At 39.5% G+C, this 20,553-nt stretch overlaps 1 protein-coding gene across 1 annotated transcript in view; it reads right to left on the bottom strand.

Moving 5' to 3' along the window:
• tbc1d1 (TBC1 (tre-2/USP6, BUB2, cdc16) domain family, member 1) overlaps window positions 1-20,553 on the bottom strand; it is a gene marked incomplete in the record, with an annotated part of 51,522 nt that overhangs the window by 13,103 nt on the left and 17,866 nt on the right. Inside the window, 13 exon segments of the mRNA XM_042223412.1 lie at window positions 2,848-3,033; window positions 7,970-8,103; window positions 8,328-8,441; window positions 8,757-8,873; window positions 9,955-10,215; window positions 10,553-10,695; window positions 11,536-11,658; window positions 11,885-12,001; window positions 12,904-12,995; window positions 13,161-13,293; window positions 14,276-14,380; window positions 14,469-14,558; window positions 20,361-20,548. Coding sequence (XP_042079346.1) covers window positions 2,848-3,033; window positions 7,970-8,103; window positions 8,328-8,441; window positions 8,757-8,873; window positions 9,955-10,215; window positions 10,553-10,695; window positions 11,536-11,658; window positions 11,885-12,001; window positions 12,904-12,995; window positions 13,161-13,293; window positions 14,276-14,380; window positions 14,469-14,558; window positions 20,361-20,548 — 1,803 coding nt within the window.

The raw sequence follows: 20,553 nt of genomic DNA on the forward strand, positions 1-20,553 counted from the left end.
TTGCTGGTGGAGCTGAGGTGTTAGGACTCGGTTTCTGAGAACTATTTGAGCTCATCATCTCATCATTATGTGCGCTGCTCAAAACTCTCGAAATTATGCGCTATCGATTTCAGTTTGGTTTTGCGTATTAAAATGAGCCTCACATAGCACCCGTGCACTTTCATAAATTACTAATCCTGACTTTCATTCGCTCTTTGTTGTGGCAAAGTGATGAGCAGAAACATGCAGCTGCACTGCATTAATACACTTCTCAGCAAAGGTCAGAAGATACAGGTGATAGTGAGTGAAAAGAAAAGAAAATCACTAAACAGCGGTGACAACTTGCTTGATGACTCTTCAGGTTCTTTAAGGAAAGTGTCCCCTTTACATGGCATCCAGAGTGCAATTTACTCTACTGTGGTTAACCATGCTGATTATAGAAACTTTACTGTCACTAGATCTGCTTCTATGGGTGTTTTCTTTGCAACCCCTTCAAAGGAACATAAGACCACAGCTGTCTGTCCGACCCTCTGCAACATCCTGTAGCTGGAATTCTCAATAGATCCCTTCAGTTAGTACAGAAAGTGTTGCTCTAAGCTATGAAAGACACAGCTCTTGTTTACGACCCACAGTCAAAAAAATACCCCGAGGATGCCTTAATTTTCACATGGAGACACACACGTTCTAATTAGCAATAACTGGAGACGTACATAATTGCAACATCCCCTTTATTTATGAAACTTTTTTGTTTGTCTTTTTTGGTTCGATGTAAAGGAAAACCTCCCACTGGACTTTCAGGTTAGTACAGTTTACAAACCAAACAGAAAAACACAAACTGAATTCCGTTGCAACATGTTGACACCAGTGATCAAAGAAGGTGAGGGCACACCCAGCACCCCTCATCTGTTCCTCTCTCTATGACAACACCCTTCCTCTCTCCCTCCCCAAATCTCTTAGCCCAAAACCCATGTCTTCTCTCTTTTTTCTTCTCAGTCAATCCCATGTCTGTATAGTCCCACCACCACCCCCTCCCTCTTCCCCTGTGGACGCCCCCACCCTTTCCGTTCAAATGTGGTGTCCACCCAGTGACCAGCTGCAGCTTGGCTGCGCTCGGGAGAGTGATATCATCATTACAGGAGGACAGAGACAGAGACAGGAGGCCACCCATCGCAGCCGGCACTGCAAAGGACTCTAGGAAAATAAGGTGTAAGAGGAAAAAAGGCTGAATGAATATTTAAAAAAAAAAAAAAAAAAAGACTAGCAGCACAATTTTATTAAACAAACTAAGAAATGTAATTTTAGGGCTGCTTTGAACTCACAAAATAAAAGGTCTAAGGAAAAAAACTGAAAAAAAGCTGTATGAATACCTTTTATGGGACATAAATCAGAAATGTAGAGGAATGACCTGGAAGGCATAATCTAGATTAATGGGAAAAAACTTGGACGGAGCAGATAGCTGACACACCCATAGTAAGAATAGATGCTGAGGCTGTGGCCATGCCGTCTGTCTTATCATCTGTTCAGAGCAAGCAGTGTCTCGTCACTCAGGAGCGGCACACTGGCAGGAGCCCAGCTAGCGCTCCTTCTCTTTCCTCTGTCTAGCCTTCTCCTTGTCTCCTACTTTCTTTTCTTTCTCTTTCACTGCCGCCGGAAAACTCCACCCTTGATAAAACACAACAGGATAGGATAACCCACCCTGGAGCTGACAAAGATACGCACACATGGATGGACGTGCACGCGCGTGTTTTCATAGTTGACCCACAAACCAGGCGGCAGCGAGAGAGATAAACTCATAGAATGGAGGATACGGAGTCGGGCTCCACCCTGACAAATAACGGACAGAAAGGTGGAGTGCACGCTGTGGGAGACTAAAACACAATAAATCTACAGAGCGCCAAGAAAGCCGCCACACGCTGGCAATGTTTGGATTGGTGTGTGTTTGTGTAGTGCGATCAGAGTGTCTGCGTGAGGCAGAATTGTGAGGCTGTGGTCCCAACTGTATTTTCTTTTTCTTACATCAATATTGACCTTCATTCGTTAATCTAGCACCATGTGCTTGTCAATTTATGGTTCATAAATAGAGGCAGAGGTATGACACATGGCTAGATGGGTGTAGATATGAGCCAACTGGGTCAGGAAAAAGGTGGTGCACTTGGCATGTGCCTACCAGGAAGCACTTTTGGGCGCGCGCGCGCACACACATGCAATAACGTGTTATATAACTTGATCATTTGTGGTTTGTGATTTTAAATAAAGAAAAGTAGGTGTATACTCAATTTGCAACGCTTTAAGAGCATACATTTGGAAAGGCGTGTTGCCAGTGTCTTAAACAAAGACTCGTCCTACTTTTTAGCTTCCAGAGAAACCAACTCATCGTGTAGTCAATGACTACCGATGAGCCACATGAAACAAACAGTACCTGCATGTTATCATGTAGACAGAGCGAATTCAGACAGAGCTGCAGTAATATTTAACACACCTCAAAAATTTTAGAGTTAAGGGCTAATAAAACACTTTTTCACAGCAATAAAGCACCATTTGGCTCATCCAGCTTTTCTAATTTGTGTGCATTTCGTTTTGATGTGTACATCTCAAATTCAGGCAAACATTGAAGTTTTTTCTCCACCTCAAAAGGATGCTTGAGTAGCTGCTGTGTAGATTACGGGCTGAACACCACAACACTGTGAAATGCGATGGCAAAGTTTGATTATATGTCTCACTGTAGAGAAGTTTATTTTAACTTCTCTGTTTAGGGCTATTTTTTAAGAGTTGTTACTTGTAAATATGAATAAATCTCAAAAGTCAGTGTGGGCTCATTGCGTGTATCTGTTTTAAAAAAAAAAAAATCCCTTTATTCATCTAGCTCACCTTGTAGCTTCTGGTTCTCTCTCTCCATCCTCTGCAGGAGAATCTGCTGCAGGATGGCCTTCTTCCAGAGATCCCTCAGCTCCTCTTTGGTTCTCTTCGTCTTCTCCTCAGGCACCGGTCTCATCGCCGAGTCCCCAGATCCTCCACCCACGATCTGGGCCACAACCTGACAGGCATCAGACCCATCTTAAAGACATTTAAAAGATTATCATATTAGTTTACATTAGATTATGTTGCACAAGATGTTTACTGTAGCAAATGTAAAAAAAGATCTTAATTTAGATTGAGAAATGTATCTTTAAAAACAGTTTTGTTGAGCAAAAAAAAAAGCAATAAACACTCCAAGTCATTTCAATTTAAAATGAAACAATCACAAATATCTTCTGGAGTTAGAAGCTTATTAATAAAAACATTTATGAGCAGCACATTCACATTCCTTCATCTGGACTAGCAGATAACACGCCGTTTAAGAACTGCAGGCCCTCCGATTAGATTCAGACCCACAGTTCTGGGTTTGTGTGTTAGATGTGTTGTGATTCTTTCACCATTAGCAATGACAATAAGCAAGAAATTTACATTTCATTTACACTTCATTTACATTTGTTCAACACTTCACTTTGTTTACAGGTATGAACAAAACTTTTGTTCATACCTGACGGAGGCGAGTGTCAACTTCTCTTACTTTCAAACGTGTTGGTATAAAAAGGAACAAAATCATCATCTCTAAAAAATTCAAGTAGCCTTCCAGACCCCTCTCTCTCTCTTCTTTCTCTCTCTTCTTTCTCTCTCTTCTTTCTCTCTCTTTTGGTGAATGTCACAGACACTCATGCAAAACAACAAGAAAATGCTAAACATAGATATATTTGACACAGTTGGGTGCAACACACAGACAGTAAAAAAAAAAAAAAAAAGCGTTTGTGTGACTCCACCTCAAAGTACAGGGTGGATCCCAAACCTCAAAATACCCTGTGTTGTTTAGAGGAACGACATACCAACTATCCAGATCGCACTTCTCTTTCAGTTCGCGGGAATATCACGATTGATCCTGATCACTAAAATACACACGTACACACATACCTTAGCCTAACTTAGGTATGTAAATCTGATGCTTATCTTGTCAAAGACTCTTCTGAGGAAAAAAAATAAATAAATATGTAAAGGTCATCCTTTCAATACTACAAAAAACACTCACGCACATCACAATGGCGGGCTTTGTGTAAAACGAGTCTTATATTTGTGGAGTGATCATCTGTTTCTAAGACATGCTGAAACCAGCCGAGTCACCACACAAATTTATGGCTCTTCAGTTATAAAAGAGGTGAAGACAAAGCAAACTCATGGCTGACACACACAGAAAGACACTAAGACACACACACACACGCACGCGCACAACTCTCTTAACAGATTCATGTTTCTTACTAGAGAGAGACAACTGCTGCAGTTTCAGCAGAAGACTGGTGACAATTTGTCTTTAGGTGAAAAAATGTCAAACTTTCAAATTGCAATACTTGATGACATTAATTCCCCACCTACTTACCCCAACTAACACTATGGTACTGCATATTCCTCATAATAACATGAAAACACACACACACACACACACACAACACACACACACACACACACACACACACACACACACACACACACACACACACACACACACACACACACACACTCTGACAACAGTGCACAACCACTCCCTGTGCAAACAACCTGGTCAGAACCAGGTTGCAGTGTGCGCACACACACACACACCATGCAAAGTGGGTCAACAAGGCTGGCGCTTTCCTCTGGCGCTGTCTATGTATGGACTGTCAACATGACCTTGAGACACACTGCCACTTCCAGCAAAACACACACACACCACGCCCATGACCTCATGCATCTACGCACACACATAAATACACACCCAACAAGTTTAGCACTGCATTCAGCCAGCACAAAGCCCATCACATTGACTTGTTAAAAAAAAAAAAAAAAGCCCTGTTTTTCCCTTCACTTGCTTGCAGTTGAGCGTCAAAGTAAACTTTGGCTGCACATTTCATTAACTGAAACATTTAACATGCTTCAATTACAGGGCAAATTCATGCAGAAAGACAGACTTCACCAGTCTCTGCACATTCAGTGTTAAAGTGAAGAAAACAACCACATTAGTCCAACATACCAATCTGATTTTATGAAATACAATATCCACCCAACAGACTCCAGTTGGGCGTGTGCATGAGTCAACATAATAATAGGAAAACTACATAATCTTACTTACTCCTGAGAAGAATACCACCTTTGTGAGGATTTAAATATTGCTGAAGGTGCACCAGGGAGGTATTATTTAACTGTATGGAAATCTTTGTAGCTGTAATGTGCCGTTAAAGCCACAAAGCGTAACATTGGGAAATGTGATCTTTGGCACCCCCCAGTGGTTAGATCTTGAGGGCCTCTTAGTTAACATTTTAATAATTTATCTAGACAAAACAACCAACAGGCATTCTAGTTAACAACACATTATGTGCTGCACATACATGTCCAAACAACATGGGAGTGTAGGACACCGCTAGTGGAAACTAGTTATTCTCAATGAGTTTTTGAAAAGCAGCAATTTAGCAATTAGCTGATGAATCAAGGAGTCAGTGGACATAAAAACAAAATAAAATCATAATAATGCATGCATGCATGTTACTGAAAGAAACAGTGTACACCCTGTTAGTCCAAGTCTTCCAATAACACAAAATAAACACTGACATAACAAAGTACAGAAAACACTTCTTTTTGTAAATAAAATGCACTGTGTGAGAAAACGGTTTTATATCAGCTCACATGGATCATGCTTCTTTCCTGCTCGGTGCTTACTGGCATTACAGTGTGAGAAGCTCAACTATCTCAACTGTCAACACTTCTTCTGTCCTGAGTGCACTGTACATATAATTATGACACAGAATCCAAAGACTTGCAAGCACTAGCATGATTAAGACATGTCCACAAGCTGAAATACAGGCATTTTTATGTCAACATATGTTGTGATTGATATTTCAAAGTTATCTGAAGTCAAAGTAACTGTTCACTACCCAAAGTTATACAGTTTTCTACTTGTAACCATCATACCTTGACGGTATTTGACAAGAGCTGTCATTTCCCAGGCAACAATTACAACTGTTTGCTCAAGGTTTTCAAGCTTTTAGGCAAATCTTCATTTTCAAGCATTCAAATAATCAACCAGCAGCATTAGTGAAGAAATTTATACTGCAGTAACACAAAATTAACACTCCACCAGAATAATCATCTAGTGCAGCTGTCCCCAATCCCCAGGCCACAGACTGGTACCTGTCCGTGAGTCATTTAGTACCGTTGAGGCTTGGGTATGAAATTTATGGTTTTCAGAGTTTTTATCGGTTTTAGCGGTTTGTTTGTTTTTGAATTCTTTTTTTATCGTTTTTATCGTTGACTCGGTTTCCTGGGTCTGTTCCCTTGTGTTATGAATGAATCGTCTTTTTTTGATACCGGTTGACACCTTAAAGGCCGGTCCTTGAAAATATTGTCAGACAAAAACCAGTCTGTGTCTGTGGCGCAAAAAAAAAGGTTGGGGACCACTGATCTAGTGCCAATACTGGATTTGTAAAAAAACCAAAACCAAAACAAATAAAAAGTACATGAATATATCACAAATTCTTAGTTTCACCTTACATTTTAGAAAGTATCACTTCAACATCAAGAAAGAGGTTTCTGGGTACTATTTGCTCAGTTTACTGATCAATTTACTGATGATATCAAAGGTCTGGGGCTTTGCCAACAACTGTTAGTATAATCAATTCATTACAGCCCTACATAACAACAAATATAACTGTGATTAACTAAATATAATATAAATATATGTTTAATGCATGACTTCCGTAGGTTAAAAAATAATAATAATAATAAAGAAGTAATAAAAAGTATACTGCTTCCCCAAAATGGAGGAGATGAGAAATTAAAACTGTTATGATAAACAGATAGGGAGTTACGTTTAAGTTATGAATCTCTGCCTTCAACTCTTCTGAGAGTTCTTAGCATAAAACTAAATGAAAGAGTGACACACAGTGGAAATGCTTTGTGTCTGCACCGCAGGAGCAGATTTAATAACAGTGTAGTAACAGCTTACTGAAGCAGCGCAGTTTCAGTTTTGCATATGAGCTTCCTGTTTAGACTCGCAAAAACTTTAGAGGAGTATTAAACTGAATAACATGTGATTTACTAAGGTATGCAGTAAGCAAGGTACTTCAATTGAGTCAGGTTTAATAGGAAACAATTTATCTACAAATGTTCATGTTCCTGTGACAGTTTCTCCTATGAATGTTTGTGTATCTGAAATGGCAGGTGGAGAGGTTAAGAATGCGAGTGCAAACAGGGAACAGAGAATGTTAAGCCAAAGCTTTGACCCTGGTTTTTTTTGTCATATGTTTTGTCATTTCTACACAAAACTTTGTCCTTTATCTTTACTCAGCAGTGTGCACACACACAAAGTTTGACTTTTAGTGTGCTAAAAGTCTTGCTCTAGTAACACACACTTGTACCCCTCTCCAGCAATTTCATTTACAGCAGAAAAAAAAAGTACTTTTTGTAAAGACATTACTCACTCCCTCATCAGTTCTGCTCATTTTCAGCCTGGTAATTTGCAATTGCTAGAATGCATTGGTCATTACATGAAGTGGCTGTGTCATGTTTATATACATCAGCATACTGTTAGTTGATCACCCACATAATTTTCTACTCCATCAGCGCATTTGTTAGCCTCATGCTAATTTGTCATGCTTAAGAAACCTGGGCTTTAGCAAAGCAAAGCATGTACACACACTCTTTATGGAGTGTGTTTTCACTTTCAGCTTTGCAAGCCGCTGTCAGCTTTTCTGTTCTCAGCTTAGAAGTGGATCCAAAGTTAAAATTTACATTAGCCATTAGACAGACTAATATACCAAAGATAAACAGGAATACAACTAATTTCACACAAGAATTGCTTTTTAGAGCATGATGACAACACAGCATGTTGGGGTTATCTACAGTCTCAAGAACAATGAGGGGTCCAGCATGAAGTGAATTATGTCTTTAACCATGATTTCAAAAGTTTTAAGTGTGTGTGGGTGTCCCTTACCGATGGAGTCTGTGCCTTTCTGAGGAGTAGCGACCCGCAAGAAGATCTGCTGCCTCCACGAGTGGCGGCGGCTGCGCTGAGGGCTTTCCCCGACCCCACCAGCTGCACTTGGTGTGGAAAGCGCCACTACATCACTGACAGCACAAACACCCAAATACAGAGATGTAGTTACAGATGTGCCCTGATAAACAGTCAATAGATAGATAGAACTTACTTTTTACACATACATGTATGCATGCATGTGCATGTACACATATCAAAACCACTTCAAAGACTGTATGAAACCAGAAGTACAGATTATGACTTTGCTATTACTAACAGACATTTACACTGACTTTTGGTACGAGTGTGTGTGTACCTGTTCTTTGGGTCAGGACAATCATTCTCTCGGACAGTGGCCAGAAATGGAAATTTCAGAAAATTAGGGACAGATGAGGAAGAGTGGAGACGAGCACGGAGACCACCCAGAGGACTGAGATGCAGGTGGCGATAAACAGAAGGCAAAAACAAATGAAAGAACAATCGTGGAATCGCATCCTAACAGAGACATGCAGACGTAATTCCAGCGATATCACCAAAAGCATGATGACATTTTCTGCTGAGGTGGAAAAAGCTGAACACAGCCCAGCGATTATAAATGAGGGATGGATTTAGCATGTCTCTGTCTGAATGGCGAACTACAGAAAAATACAGAACACAAGACTACAGGAAGGTATGAAAAGTTAGTACGAGAGCATTTAAAAACACAAAGAAAAACATTAGTTAAACTAAAAAAACAGATTCTCACCTTCTTTTACTGAGCCGGGCTCCAGAAGAAGGTGAGGAAGGAGGATGAAGGAGGAGAGAAGAGTGGGACGAAGGACAAGGAAGGGCAGGAGGAAGAGCAGAGTTGCATGGGACGTGTCTGAGAGTCAGTGCGAGTGCAGAGAGAATGAGAGGAAGTAAAGAATATAATGGGCAATGACAAATGTATTTAAACAGAAGGAGAGTTTCAGAGTAACCGGTATAGAGTTAGGAGAAAAACATGTGACTATAAGTGCATATGCATCATATAAACAAGATTTTTGTCAAGCATGAAACTACAGAATATTGTGTTTTTATCTCTATATGGTCTATATGAGTAAAATGAGTTTGATCAACCCATTTTGCATTTGATATCAATCATTTAGAACATGTTTTTACCAAACTCTGCAAAATGTTAGAAACATGTAGATAAAAAAAAAAAAAAAAAAAAAAAAAACAGAGAAAAAGGTTTGCAGAAGGCTGAGATAGAGCGCAAGTAAAGCCAACATCCAGGGAGAGGAATGATGCAGTAATCCACGTACAAGTTTCACTTTCTTTTGACACAAATATGCTGGTGTCACTGAAAACTCAAACATGACAAAAATCCTCTTAACACGTTTGGAAAAAGATGATACTGCTTGCTCCTCATTGTCATAGACTTGATGAACCACAGTATTAAACGACAACACACACACAGCTTCATTACTACTTGCAAATACCATAGTTTCATTATCTTTTTCTCAAAGTGACAAAGCGATGCGTACTCTCCAAACTGGCTTTGCAACCCTTATTCTGGGAACTGAGGTAAACCGATACAGGGTGTTAGACCACAAGGTAAAAATACCATCACTATAACCATCAACTTTTTAAGCTATAAAAAATATATAAATTAAATAAAATACTAAAACCAATCCTTTTCTAAATTTCTCATAGCAGCGAGTTCCTTTACACACATGACATTGTACGCATCTTGAAGACACAAATAATCATACTGTATTTGTCTGTTATTAATAAGTGGCACTATTTCTCTTTTATATGTTCCATTATGTTTTGATATCTTATAATATTCATTAAGTTGCCTTATTATTACAGTCAACTGTATGAAAGCACAAAGTAAAATTTAACAAATACTATCCAAATAAAATTTCTACTAGTCTATCTGTAAACACACACACACAGAAACACTCACATGCTCTACTCACTTGCTCTGGTGGGGAGTGTCCGTGCTGACGGAGTAGTGTCGCACAAGCTTGTGCTTGGTAGCTGCAGTGTGGTCCTGTGGTGGGTGAATTAGTATGTGCTCCGGTGAGTATTCGGCTGAGGAGGGGGTGGTAGGGTGGCTGAAAGTGCTGGCCCGGCGGCGGAAGCCCTGTGGCTGAGCATCCCCGGATAAAGAGGAGGAAGAGTGTGACAGCGGCAGAGAAGTGTCAATGTGCTTCAGGTCTCCTGTTGAGTTGTGACACCTGAAGATAATAAAAAGGAAAGGAATAAAAATTCATGAATGCAATAATTTCTACACAAGTCTAAGTTTATGATATGCACCACATAGTGAGAGAAAGCTTAATGTGATTTTAAACTTAATCCAATGTACCGCTGAGCAGAGAGTATACAGTGGGTACAGAAAGTATTCAGACCGCCTTACATCTTTGTTTTATTGCAGCCTTTTGCTAAAATCATTTAAGTTCATTTTTTCCTCATTAATGTACACACAGCACCCCATATTGACTTGAACAAGTTCTCACCTTTAAAGCACTGAGTAACCCGAGATATGAGGTAGCCTTTGCATATAGGAGCGTTTACCTGAGAGGGCTGGTTGATCGCTGATGAGCAGGCAAAGGATCATCTAAACAGGGCTGATCTTGGCTGCTGTTGACAGTACAAATAGATGAGCTGCTCTCACTTCCCTCGCTGTTCTCCCTTTGAGCTCTGGCCTTGCTGCTTCCCTGCCATTAACAAACACACGTGTGTTAAACACATGGTTTTTACCTGTGAGCAAAGATCACAAACCAAGACACACAACCTTCCCAACCAATTTCTCAGTGCTTTACTCTATATGTAAAGACTAAAAACTGCTAAAAATAAATATTATAAATATGAACTCTCTCATCCTAACGGGCTGCTTTTTTTCCTGTTACACTGCAAAAACAATGAATAAAATAATGAAAATATATTAATACAGGTTTGCATAATCTATACTTTCAGCTTTATTTCAGCCCCGAACTGTTCACTACACTTTATGTGTAAACTGAGCCACTCTGTCAGTAGATATTTGCTGTGCTTGTTTTCACTCCAAGTCCTAAGCTTTTTTTTATCTTATCTTCATGTGTTCTATTGAGCTTTTTATCTAAGTGAGAGGGATGGCAAGCAATTAGTCTGATAGTTTATAGTTCCTCATTTAATTAAAAAAAAATATCCAAAGCCTGAAACTGAAAATCAAACACCTACCTATGAATTAATATCAATGTACAGCCACGATTTATTTCAATTTATATAAAATAACAGCACTTCTTGCATGTGGAAAAGCTAAGCTAAATGACTACAACGGTGTAGCACTCTTTGGGAGTGTGGGAGTGGGAATTGTTAGGTACCCACTGTTTTGCACTTTTTAAACACCTACATATACCTACATATTAACATGGGAAGCACACACATGGAGAAAGACATTTATTATAACAACTGTATTTGCTTCTTACCAAACCAAAAGGTCAGGTATGTAATTTGCATATAGTCACATACCAGAACATACTTCTGCACACAAACCAAAACAGAAACAGCACTGTTACCTTCCAGATCCCTTCCAGGGACTCAGTGAGAGAGCGCTTGGCTCGGCTCTTGAACTCCTCGAGTCGCTGCCGGCTGCTACTCTGCTGCTGTGCCTCCACAGCTGGAGCGACATCCTCACACATCTACATACACATAGAGACAGGAAAAGACACAGAAAGCAACAGTGAGCGAGAGGAAGGGAGGTCCTCAGAGGCATGCAATGACGGCAATTTGTGTGTGTCAGAAAAAGAGGACCTTAGAGGACCAGTCTTTCATAGCAATAATGACAATAGAGAGGAAATGTAGGACTTAAGAGTGCGTTCTGCTACAGAAGTGCATATGTATTTCATAGGGGTGTCCAGTAGGTACCTGTTTGCTCTCCTTCTGCACTGTGTGCTGATGGGTCTTCTGTCTCGCTTCATACAGATTTCTCAAAGAAGCCATTATCAACTCATTCTCTTCCTGATCACTCTTAGGACGAGCCCTCTGGACAAACAGACAGATTAATCAATATATTTGATGAGTTTTTGTATATATCATATATACTTATTATATATAAATGATGGAAATATGTACAAATTGTGTTTTTTGTTTTCTGTTCTGTGTCCTGTTCTTTTTGTATATGTGTGTTTTTTTGCTGGTGATACAACCACATTTCCCCTTGTGGGACAATTAAAGGATTATTCTATTCTATTCTATTCTATTCTATTCTACTTATATATATATAAAATATTTTGCTAAAATTATTATGAGATATGGAAACGTTTCAACTGGAAAAAAAGAAAAATTTAAAATTGATCACAAGTCTGTTTAAGCTGGTAAGTTTCGGAGAACTCATCTGCAGAAGTTTACATTTGGAAAATAATTTTTACACCAGGTTCCCAAAAAATGGTGAAATTGAGGTACATTAACACCTACAGCACAGTGAGCTAATAAAGACATGCTTAGCTCTGTTGGGTTGCAGTTTTACTACACCACCAGCAGATGTTAGCTAAGTCACACAGCACAATGTATCTGCATTATTACTCTGGCAGTTTCCCTTTAACGTGCCTGCCCTTCCAATAAATACCATCAGCAGACCCCATTAAAAGTACTCAAGCCCATTACTGAAAACAAAACAAAAAGCTAAGCAAGGTGAAGAGAGAAAAAAACATTGTAAAGGCAAAACTGAGAAATGAGGTGGCAGAAAAATTTTAATTATCTGTGAAGAAAGAAAAATGTATCTCTGTGAATCCCCCTCAAAAAAACTTGTGAATCCACATTCATTTATCCACGATAAACTTCGATGACCTTGCTTACTAGGAAGTTTTCATGTCACAACCACCTGAAGGGAAATTTAAAAATTTACACCGCACCCTTCAGGTCAACAGGCACAACAGGCTCATTACCATAGTGTTTTCAAAGACTGAAGCTTGATCATCATTGTCCAAAGTGGCCAAATGTTTTTGAAGCTCCAGTTTAGTTTTAGATGGGTGTAGACCTGAAAATAAAGAAAATACAGAATATAAACACACTACAAGCAAGCCTAGTCTCACTAGAGATTTGTTATACAGCAGCTTAGACAGTCCTAAAAGCCTAAATGTAAAGAGTTGTACACATCTACAACATAGAGACACCACTTATAGCTTTAAGGACACCTTCTTACCTTCTATGCTCTCACAAAGCCTGTGGAGCTGCTGCATCGGGCAGCTGTCACACTGCTGGCTCTGAGTCTTTGCATTTTGCTGCAGGGCGGCCACAGAGAACGCTTGCTTCAAAGTCAGCATGATCTCGTCCACCTTAGAAGAGTGAAATAAAATTATTTATTGCCCTTTACAAGCTTCAGTGTTTTTAGGCAAATACCAAATAAATATTAGGATGTATGTCTTTTCCCCTACACTGTTATTGTAAGAGCAATAAATGCTTCATAATAAGTGTTAACTCCTAAATTCTTAGTTTTTGAAACCAGCTTTGTTCAGTTTGTTTAATTTTTATAGCCAAATCCCCGGAGAGCATCTGATTTGCTCCTTTTCTATCCCCAACACCAGAACATCTCCCTTTGAGTGTACAAGGTCTTTAACAACACTAAAGGGAAATCTAGCTCTGCAAACAGGAAAGCAGAGCCACTGCACATCTGGAATCAAAACTCCAGCTCCATATGGGAACAGACATTATGTAATGTTCATTTTACAACCTGTTAAAATGAACTCTGGCAGCTGATGTTTAACAGAACAAGTGTCTGATTCTTTCAAGAAATACAGTATACTCACAGCGCAGAGCTAGCTATCATACAGTAGCTTTTTTTTCCAAACCAAAATTGAGTACTTGGCACACTATGAGTCAGTGGAGCCCAGATGCACTGAGTCATAGGTCCTATGATTTACAGATATATTTAATCTGAAGTGACAGAAAAAAAGAAAACACTTGTGAGAAATTTCACCCTCCTGCCTTCTGGCATTTCATTTTAAATCCAAAGCAAACTTATTGACTCTTAAATGAAGTAGGCTGAGCAAATCCAAACACTGAGTGGGAGGGACTGATATTAAAAAAAAATCAATGGGTAAAATTCTCCTTTTCAGCACACATTCAAAATTGAAAAAAAATGTAGCTGCACCACTTCTGTTGTAAAAACTCAACAGCTGGCGATAATAACACAAAATGACACTGCGCTAGTGTCCAAATTCTTAACTGTGACTCAGTTATTTGGAGTCTGTTACATGGGAATATTGAATGAACTGTGTCTGGACACAAGCAAGAATCCTTATCAACTTCATGTCTCACCAGTGATTCATCTGTACACTGGAAGACATAACACACGAAGTGGCAGTTTCCCCCTTCCACGGTCTCCCTGCAAATGAAGCCGAAGTGATCCACATGACGAATACCCTGGAAACAGACAAACAGTGGGTTTAAAAAAAAAAAAAATCATAATCATAGTCACGCTTGAATAGTAGTAGGACTGTAGCGATCATACCTGTGAGCAGAAAGAAATTTCTTTGAAGCTCTTCTCTATTGCAACTTTCTTAGTGTCTGGACTAACCAAGAAGATCTGAGACCTGCCCACCTAAAACACAAAGAAACACAAAGAAAATACAGTTAATGCATGTGTGTTTATGACCTTATTAGCTTTCTTTCTGTAGTGTGTGACAACTGTGGTGTGGCAGTGACTACAGTTATAAATCTTACTGACAGAACTACTTAACAGAAGTTATATACAGTGTTTCCTTAAATAGTGTCCAGGGCCTACATTTAGTTAAATGCAGAAGGAAACAGAATGCCTGTGTTTTCACAGGCTTTTATTAGAGGTCGCAAATCACTCTGCTTACTGGATTAAATACTACACAACATTTTTTGTCTGTTGCACATTATTTAAAAGGGGTAGTGAATAATTATGAACATATCAATAGAAATGTCAGACTTAGCCAAAAGCCTACTATTCATCTGTAGTCCTTGGTAGGTCAGACAAAAACAAAAAAATAAGAAAAATAACACACCATCATACTATACAACAATACAGGCCTGACAATAAATATATATAAACTTACAACATGAAGTACAATAAGATAACACAGAAAAAGAAATAAATATGAATGCATATAGAATTAAATATAACACATATGTTAATATGTGTTATATTTAATTCTATATCTGATTAGTGAGTTAAAGAATTATGTCTCTTTTTGTGAATAAGAGCGACACAGCAAACTACACAATACAAATTATGACTGCCATCCTTTGCAGTGTATGTGACTTCATTAGGAAGGAGTAAGAAAATGAATGAAAAGGAAACCAAAGTCGTTTTTTCTTCTTCTTTTCATCCAGTATGACACAAAGATGAGATAAAACGAATGACTGCCATTCACAAAGACCTTTTTCATTCCCAAACTGTCATCCAAATCAGGCCATAATTAGGCTTATACCATGTAGACTGAACCCGCCATCGGACAGCGTTGCTAATCATGCACGAAGTTTGATAAAACAACACAGAAACAGCCATAAAGTGTGAAAGTGGATATTTCATTTCATTTTTTATTGGGAAACTTCAGTCTGCCTATGTAACAGTCCTTTTGTTATTTTTTCCCGAGCCTACAGGGAGTGCAGAATTATTAGGCAAGTTGTATTTTTGAGGAATAATTTTATTATTGAACAACAACCATGTTCTCAATGAACCCAAAAAACTCATTAATATCAAAGCTGAATGTTTTTGGAAGTAGTTTTTAGTTTGTTTTTAGTTTTAGCTATTTTAGGGGGATATCTGTGTGTGCAGGTGACTATTACTGTGCATAATTATTAGGCAACTTAACAAAAAACAAATATATACCCATTTCAATTATTTATTTTTACCAGTGAAACCAATATAACATCTCCACATTCACAAATATACATTTCTGACATTCAAAAACAAAACAAAAACAAATCAGCGACCAATATAGCCACCTTTCTTTGCAAGGACACTCAAAAGCCTGCATCCATGGATTCTGTCAGTGTTTTGATCTGTTCACCATCAACATTGCGTGCAGCAGCAACCACAGCCTCCCAGACACTGTTCAGAGAGGTGTACTGTTTTCCCTCCTTGTAAATCTCACATTTGATGATGGACCACAGGTTCTCAATGGGGTTCAGATCAGGTGAACAAGGTGGCCATGTCATTAGTTTTTCTTCTTTTATACCCTTTCTTGCCAGCCACGCTGTGGAGTACTTGGACGCGTGTGATGGAGCATTGTCCTGCATGAAAATCATGTTTTTCTTGAAGGATGCAGACTTCTTCCTGTACCACTGCTTGAAGAAGGTGTCTTCCAGAAACTGGCAGTAGGACTGGGAGTTGAGCTTGACTCCATCCTCAACCCGAAAAGGCCCCACAAGCTCATCTTTGATGATACCAGCCCAAACCAGTACTCCACCTCCACCTTGCTGGCGTCTGAGTCGGACTGGAGCTCTGCAATTTTCTAACCGCAAAGGCTGCGATTATACTCTGGACATGTCCAAATTCATGGGCTGCATCCTCCTGAGGCCGCATTTGTAGACCGATTACGTCACAGCGACGCGCCGAAGGCTGTCCAAATTACTACCATATCCCAGAATTCATAGCGCGGCCCAGCCAAACTCCAGTTTCCAGCAATGGCGGCCGCTACTAAGTTTTAAAATTACTCATACTAATCTTTCTGGGTCACAAAATAAACTTTTAACATATTTTCAGGCGAGAAAGTAGCTGTGTAAACATCAAATATCTGCTCGGTTTATCAAGATATCCCATATTTGCAAAAGTGCTTCGACGTTTTCAGAGGCGTCTGCTACCCTCCGGCTAGCTCGACAGCTAGCCGGAAGCTCGAGGGTTACTGATGCGGCCGAGAACGGCACAACTCCCGGCACATCATTTTCAGATCACCGCGGAGTTTCGCTGCTCGGGTTAAACGTAATATATAAGTCACTTAGACAACCTAAAAATGTTATTGTTGGGCTTTTTTCAGTGTTTTGTTTGTTCGTGAGTAAATCGGTTTGGCTGAGATTAAAGTTATTAGATTAGATAAAATAAAACTTTATTAATCCCCCGGGTGGGTTCCTCCTTGGTTTTCACACAGCTGACTAAACGTCAAACAGAAAACTTATTAAACAGAAGTATGAGACAGTCGAGAATTTACACCAGTGTCTGGTTATATTTTAGATAGCAAGAAGCAGACGGCCGAGTTTATTAAACTCCACCGAGACAGCGGTGACGCTAATCAGAACTAGCCGCTAGACCGTCCAATTTCACGCCTTTAAATTTTAAAGGCGTGTTTGTGTGTGTGTTTATACAATTGCTATTATGTTTGCACTTTATGTGTAATGTTACTGACTGCAGAGATCAGTAAGATGTGTGTATTTTTTATTTATTAGTTTTATTTATTTAATATTATTTTTTAATTGAATGACTGTCTAGTAGTTCACAGATGTCGAAAAACTGAGTGTGGTAAAGCCACTGATTTTTTTTATGTATATTTCTGCAATCTGCACATTGTACTGACTTTCATTTTAATGTTTACACCAGGGTTCCTTGTCAGCACTTTATGCTCAGATGTTTGTAAGCTAAAAATAAACTATTGTGTATGTTCAAATATACTGTTGTGATTGAAGAAGTTAAATAAAAATGTCAGTCATCAATTCATGCATCACCTCATGTCATCATAACAGAGGTCTGTCTTCCAGGAAAGAACAGTTTAAAATTAATGTAATATAGTATTGGCCATACTATATGATGTATTGCTTGTCTTTGTTTAATAATACAGAAGACAAAGACCTTAAAAAATAATCGCATATCGCATCGCAATCGCAATATTGGGGCAAAAAATCGCAATTAGATTATTTTCCATAATCGTTCAGCCCTAATACCACCCAAACCAGTACTCCACCTCCACCTTGCTGGCGTCTGAGTCGGACTGGAGCTCTCTGCCCTTTACCAATCCAGCCACGGGCCCATCCATCTGGCCCATCAAGACTCACTCTCATTTCATCAGTCCATAAAACCTTAGAAAAACCAGTCTTGAGATATTTCTTGGCCCAGTCTTGACGTTTCAGCTTGTGTGTCTTGTTCAGTGGTGGTCGTCTTTCAGCCTTTCTTACCTTGGCCATGTCTCTGAGTATTGCACACCTTGTGCTTTTGGGCACTCCAGTGATGTTGCAGCTCTGAAATATGGCCAAACTGGTGGCAAGTGGCATCTTGGCAGCTGCACGCTTGACTTTTCTCAGTTCATGGGCAGTTATTTTGCGCCTTGGTTTTTCCACACGCTTCTTGCGACCCTGTTGACTATTTTGAATGAAACGCTTGATTGTTCGATGATCACGCTTCAGAAGCTTTGCAATTTTGAGACTGCTGCATCCCTCTGCAAGATATCTCACTATTTTTGACTTTTCTGAGCCTGTCAAGTCCTTCTTTTGACCCATTTTGCCAAAGGAAAGGAAGTTGCCTAATAATTATGCACACCTGATATAGGGTGTTGATATCATTAGACCACACCCCTTCTCATTACAGAGATGCACATCACCTAATATGCTTAATTGGTAGTAGGCTTTCGAGCCTATACAGCTTGGAGTAAGACAACATGCATGAAGAGGATGATGTGGACAAAATACTCATTTGCCTAATAATTCTGCACTCCCTGTATATGTAGACAACGGCCTTTATTTACATCTACCACGACCCCGACCATTATCAGTTTTGAAATTCTCTGAACACAGCTATTCCCCTCCCTGCAGCGTCCCTTTCAATATGCCTTTCTGTATCAAATATTAATAACATAATTAGAGCCTTTTGAGAGGAATGAAGATATTTGATCTGTGTCTCTATAACTGAAGCAAAAGAGAGGCGATGATCGCACTGGGATGAGGCTACTCTGGCAGTAACAGGATGTATAGTTAGTGTTAATAATGTGTCTGTATCTGCTGAGCAGAGCAGGACACTGACCTGTGACTATTTCCTGTCTGTAAAACAAACAGGGAAATTCCTGTTGGCAAGAGACCACTGAGGTCATGAAAATGTCAATTAGGGAGACTCATTTTGAGCAGCAGTCAGCATTTGTTATTGCGGAGTCATTATATTTTTGTCTTTATACTTGTTTTCTTCTCTGCCTTTTTGGCCTTGAGCAACTGGATAAGGGGCTTTATTTTTTAATCTTGAACAGCAATTTATTGCACTACTAACATACTTTGTATTCTTATGAGTATGAATGTTCTTTGGAAAAAATTTTACAATCAAACTTCCTGTGGATTCAATCAATTTTGGTACATTAATTTAAAATGGTATGCATTATGGGTGATAAATTCAACAAAGATAATGGGACCATGTTTTGTTTTTGTTTTTTTAACTCAACGTTGAATCTGTAGTCTGGTATTTAAATCTGTTCAGAAAGCCAGAAATGTCTTAATTGTTCTCACAATCAACACTATGCATCTGGAGACCATTTCAGTCAACATACAGTGATAAGAGGGTAGCGCCCTGAATATGTCGCCAGTCTATCAAAGCTCCGACACAGAGGGACAGACAACCATTCATGCTCACATTCAGACCTACAGTGAATTGAGAATCACTAGTTAACCCAACAAGCATGCATTCGAACTGTGGAAGGAAGGCAAAAAGCACCCAAGCAAGCCCCATCAAGCACATGGAAAACATGCCAACTATTAGGACTGTGCCATATCATTCATGGTAATACCGTTATAAATTTTTACTTGACATAAAAGTGTCATATAATGGTTTGTGTGCAAGCCTTCAATGGCAGTTTAGCACCTAACAAGGGGAACTTCTTCAACAATCTTGAACAAAGAGCAATACTTTGCAAAATATGCAAGAAATCTGTTCCTGCTACAGGTGGAAACAAACTTGTTCCACCACTTGAAGCAAAAAGCACACGATCAAGTATAACCAGGCTGAAGGGGAGATACTAGCAGCTGGCGATGAGTGACCCAAATTCAACAAAATGAGTCAAGCATGTATTGCTAGATACACTCGCTAGTTACAGGAACAAATACTGGAAATTACTGATGTGGTCACATGGTGGCACCTTGTTTGAGTGTGTCATCAACAACAGCATCTCAGTGAAAAAAAGAATGGAGGATAATGCCCTTCATTTACTTACAACCACTACGCCACCGTGTTGACCTCTAATTACACTGTCATGCAATATTTATATAAGTAACATTATAATAATAAAAATTATGCTTACAAGTCCTTAATAGAGAACAAATACAGATGTTTGAAGCATCCAAAAGAGAACTCAGAACACGCCTTCAATTTGTGTGTGTGTGTGTGTGTGTGTGTGTGTGTGTGTGTGTGTGTGTGTGTGTGTTGTGTGTGTGTGTGTGTGCGCGCGCGCGCGCACGCCTTTTCACCCACCATAAACAACATGGTCCTATTCTCCTTCAGGCTGGTGGGCTGCACATCAGCGGACCGCGTCTGAGGATCGGTAGTGTTGCTGTTAGAAATCTCTGGTGAGAGGCCATTCTCATCCAGGGCCTGTAGGCAGGGAAAGCTGGGGTCTCGCTTGAACAGAATTGGGCGTTTCCCAGTGGTTGGGCTCTCTGCTGAT

Source organism: Haplochromis burtoni, unplaced genomic scaffold, assembly GCF_018398535.1.
Source record: "Haplochromis burtoni strain Fernald_Lab_line unplaced genomic scaffold, NCSU_Asbu1 Contig_110, whole genome shotgun sequence".
NCBI classification, from domain to species: Eukaryota; Metazoa; Chordata; class Actinopteri; order Cichliformes; family Cichlidae; genus Haplochromis; species Haplochromis burtoni.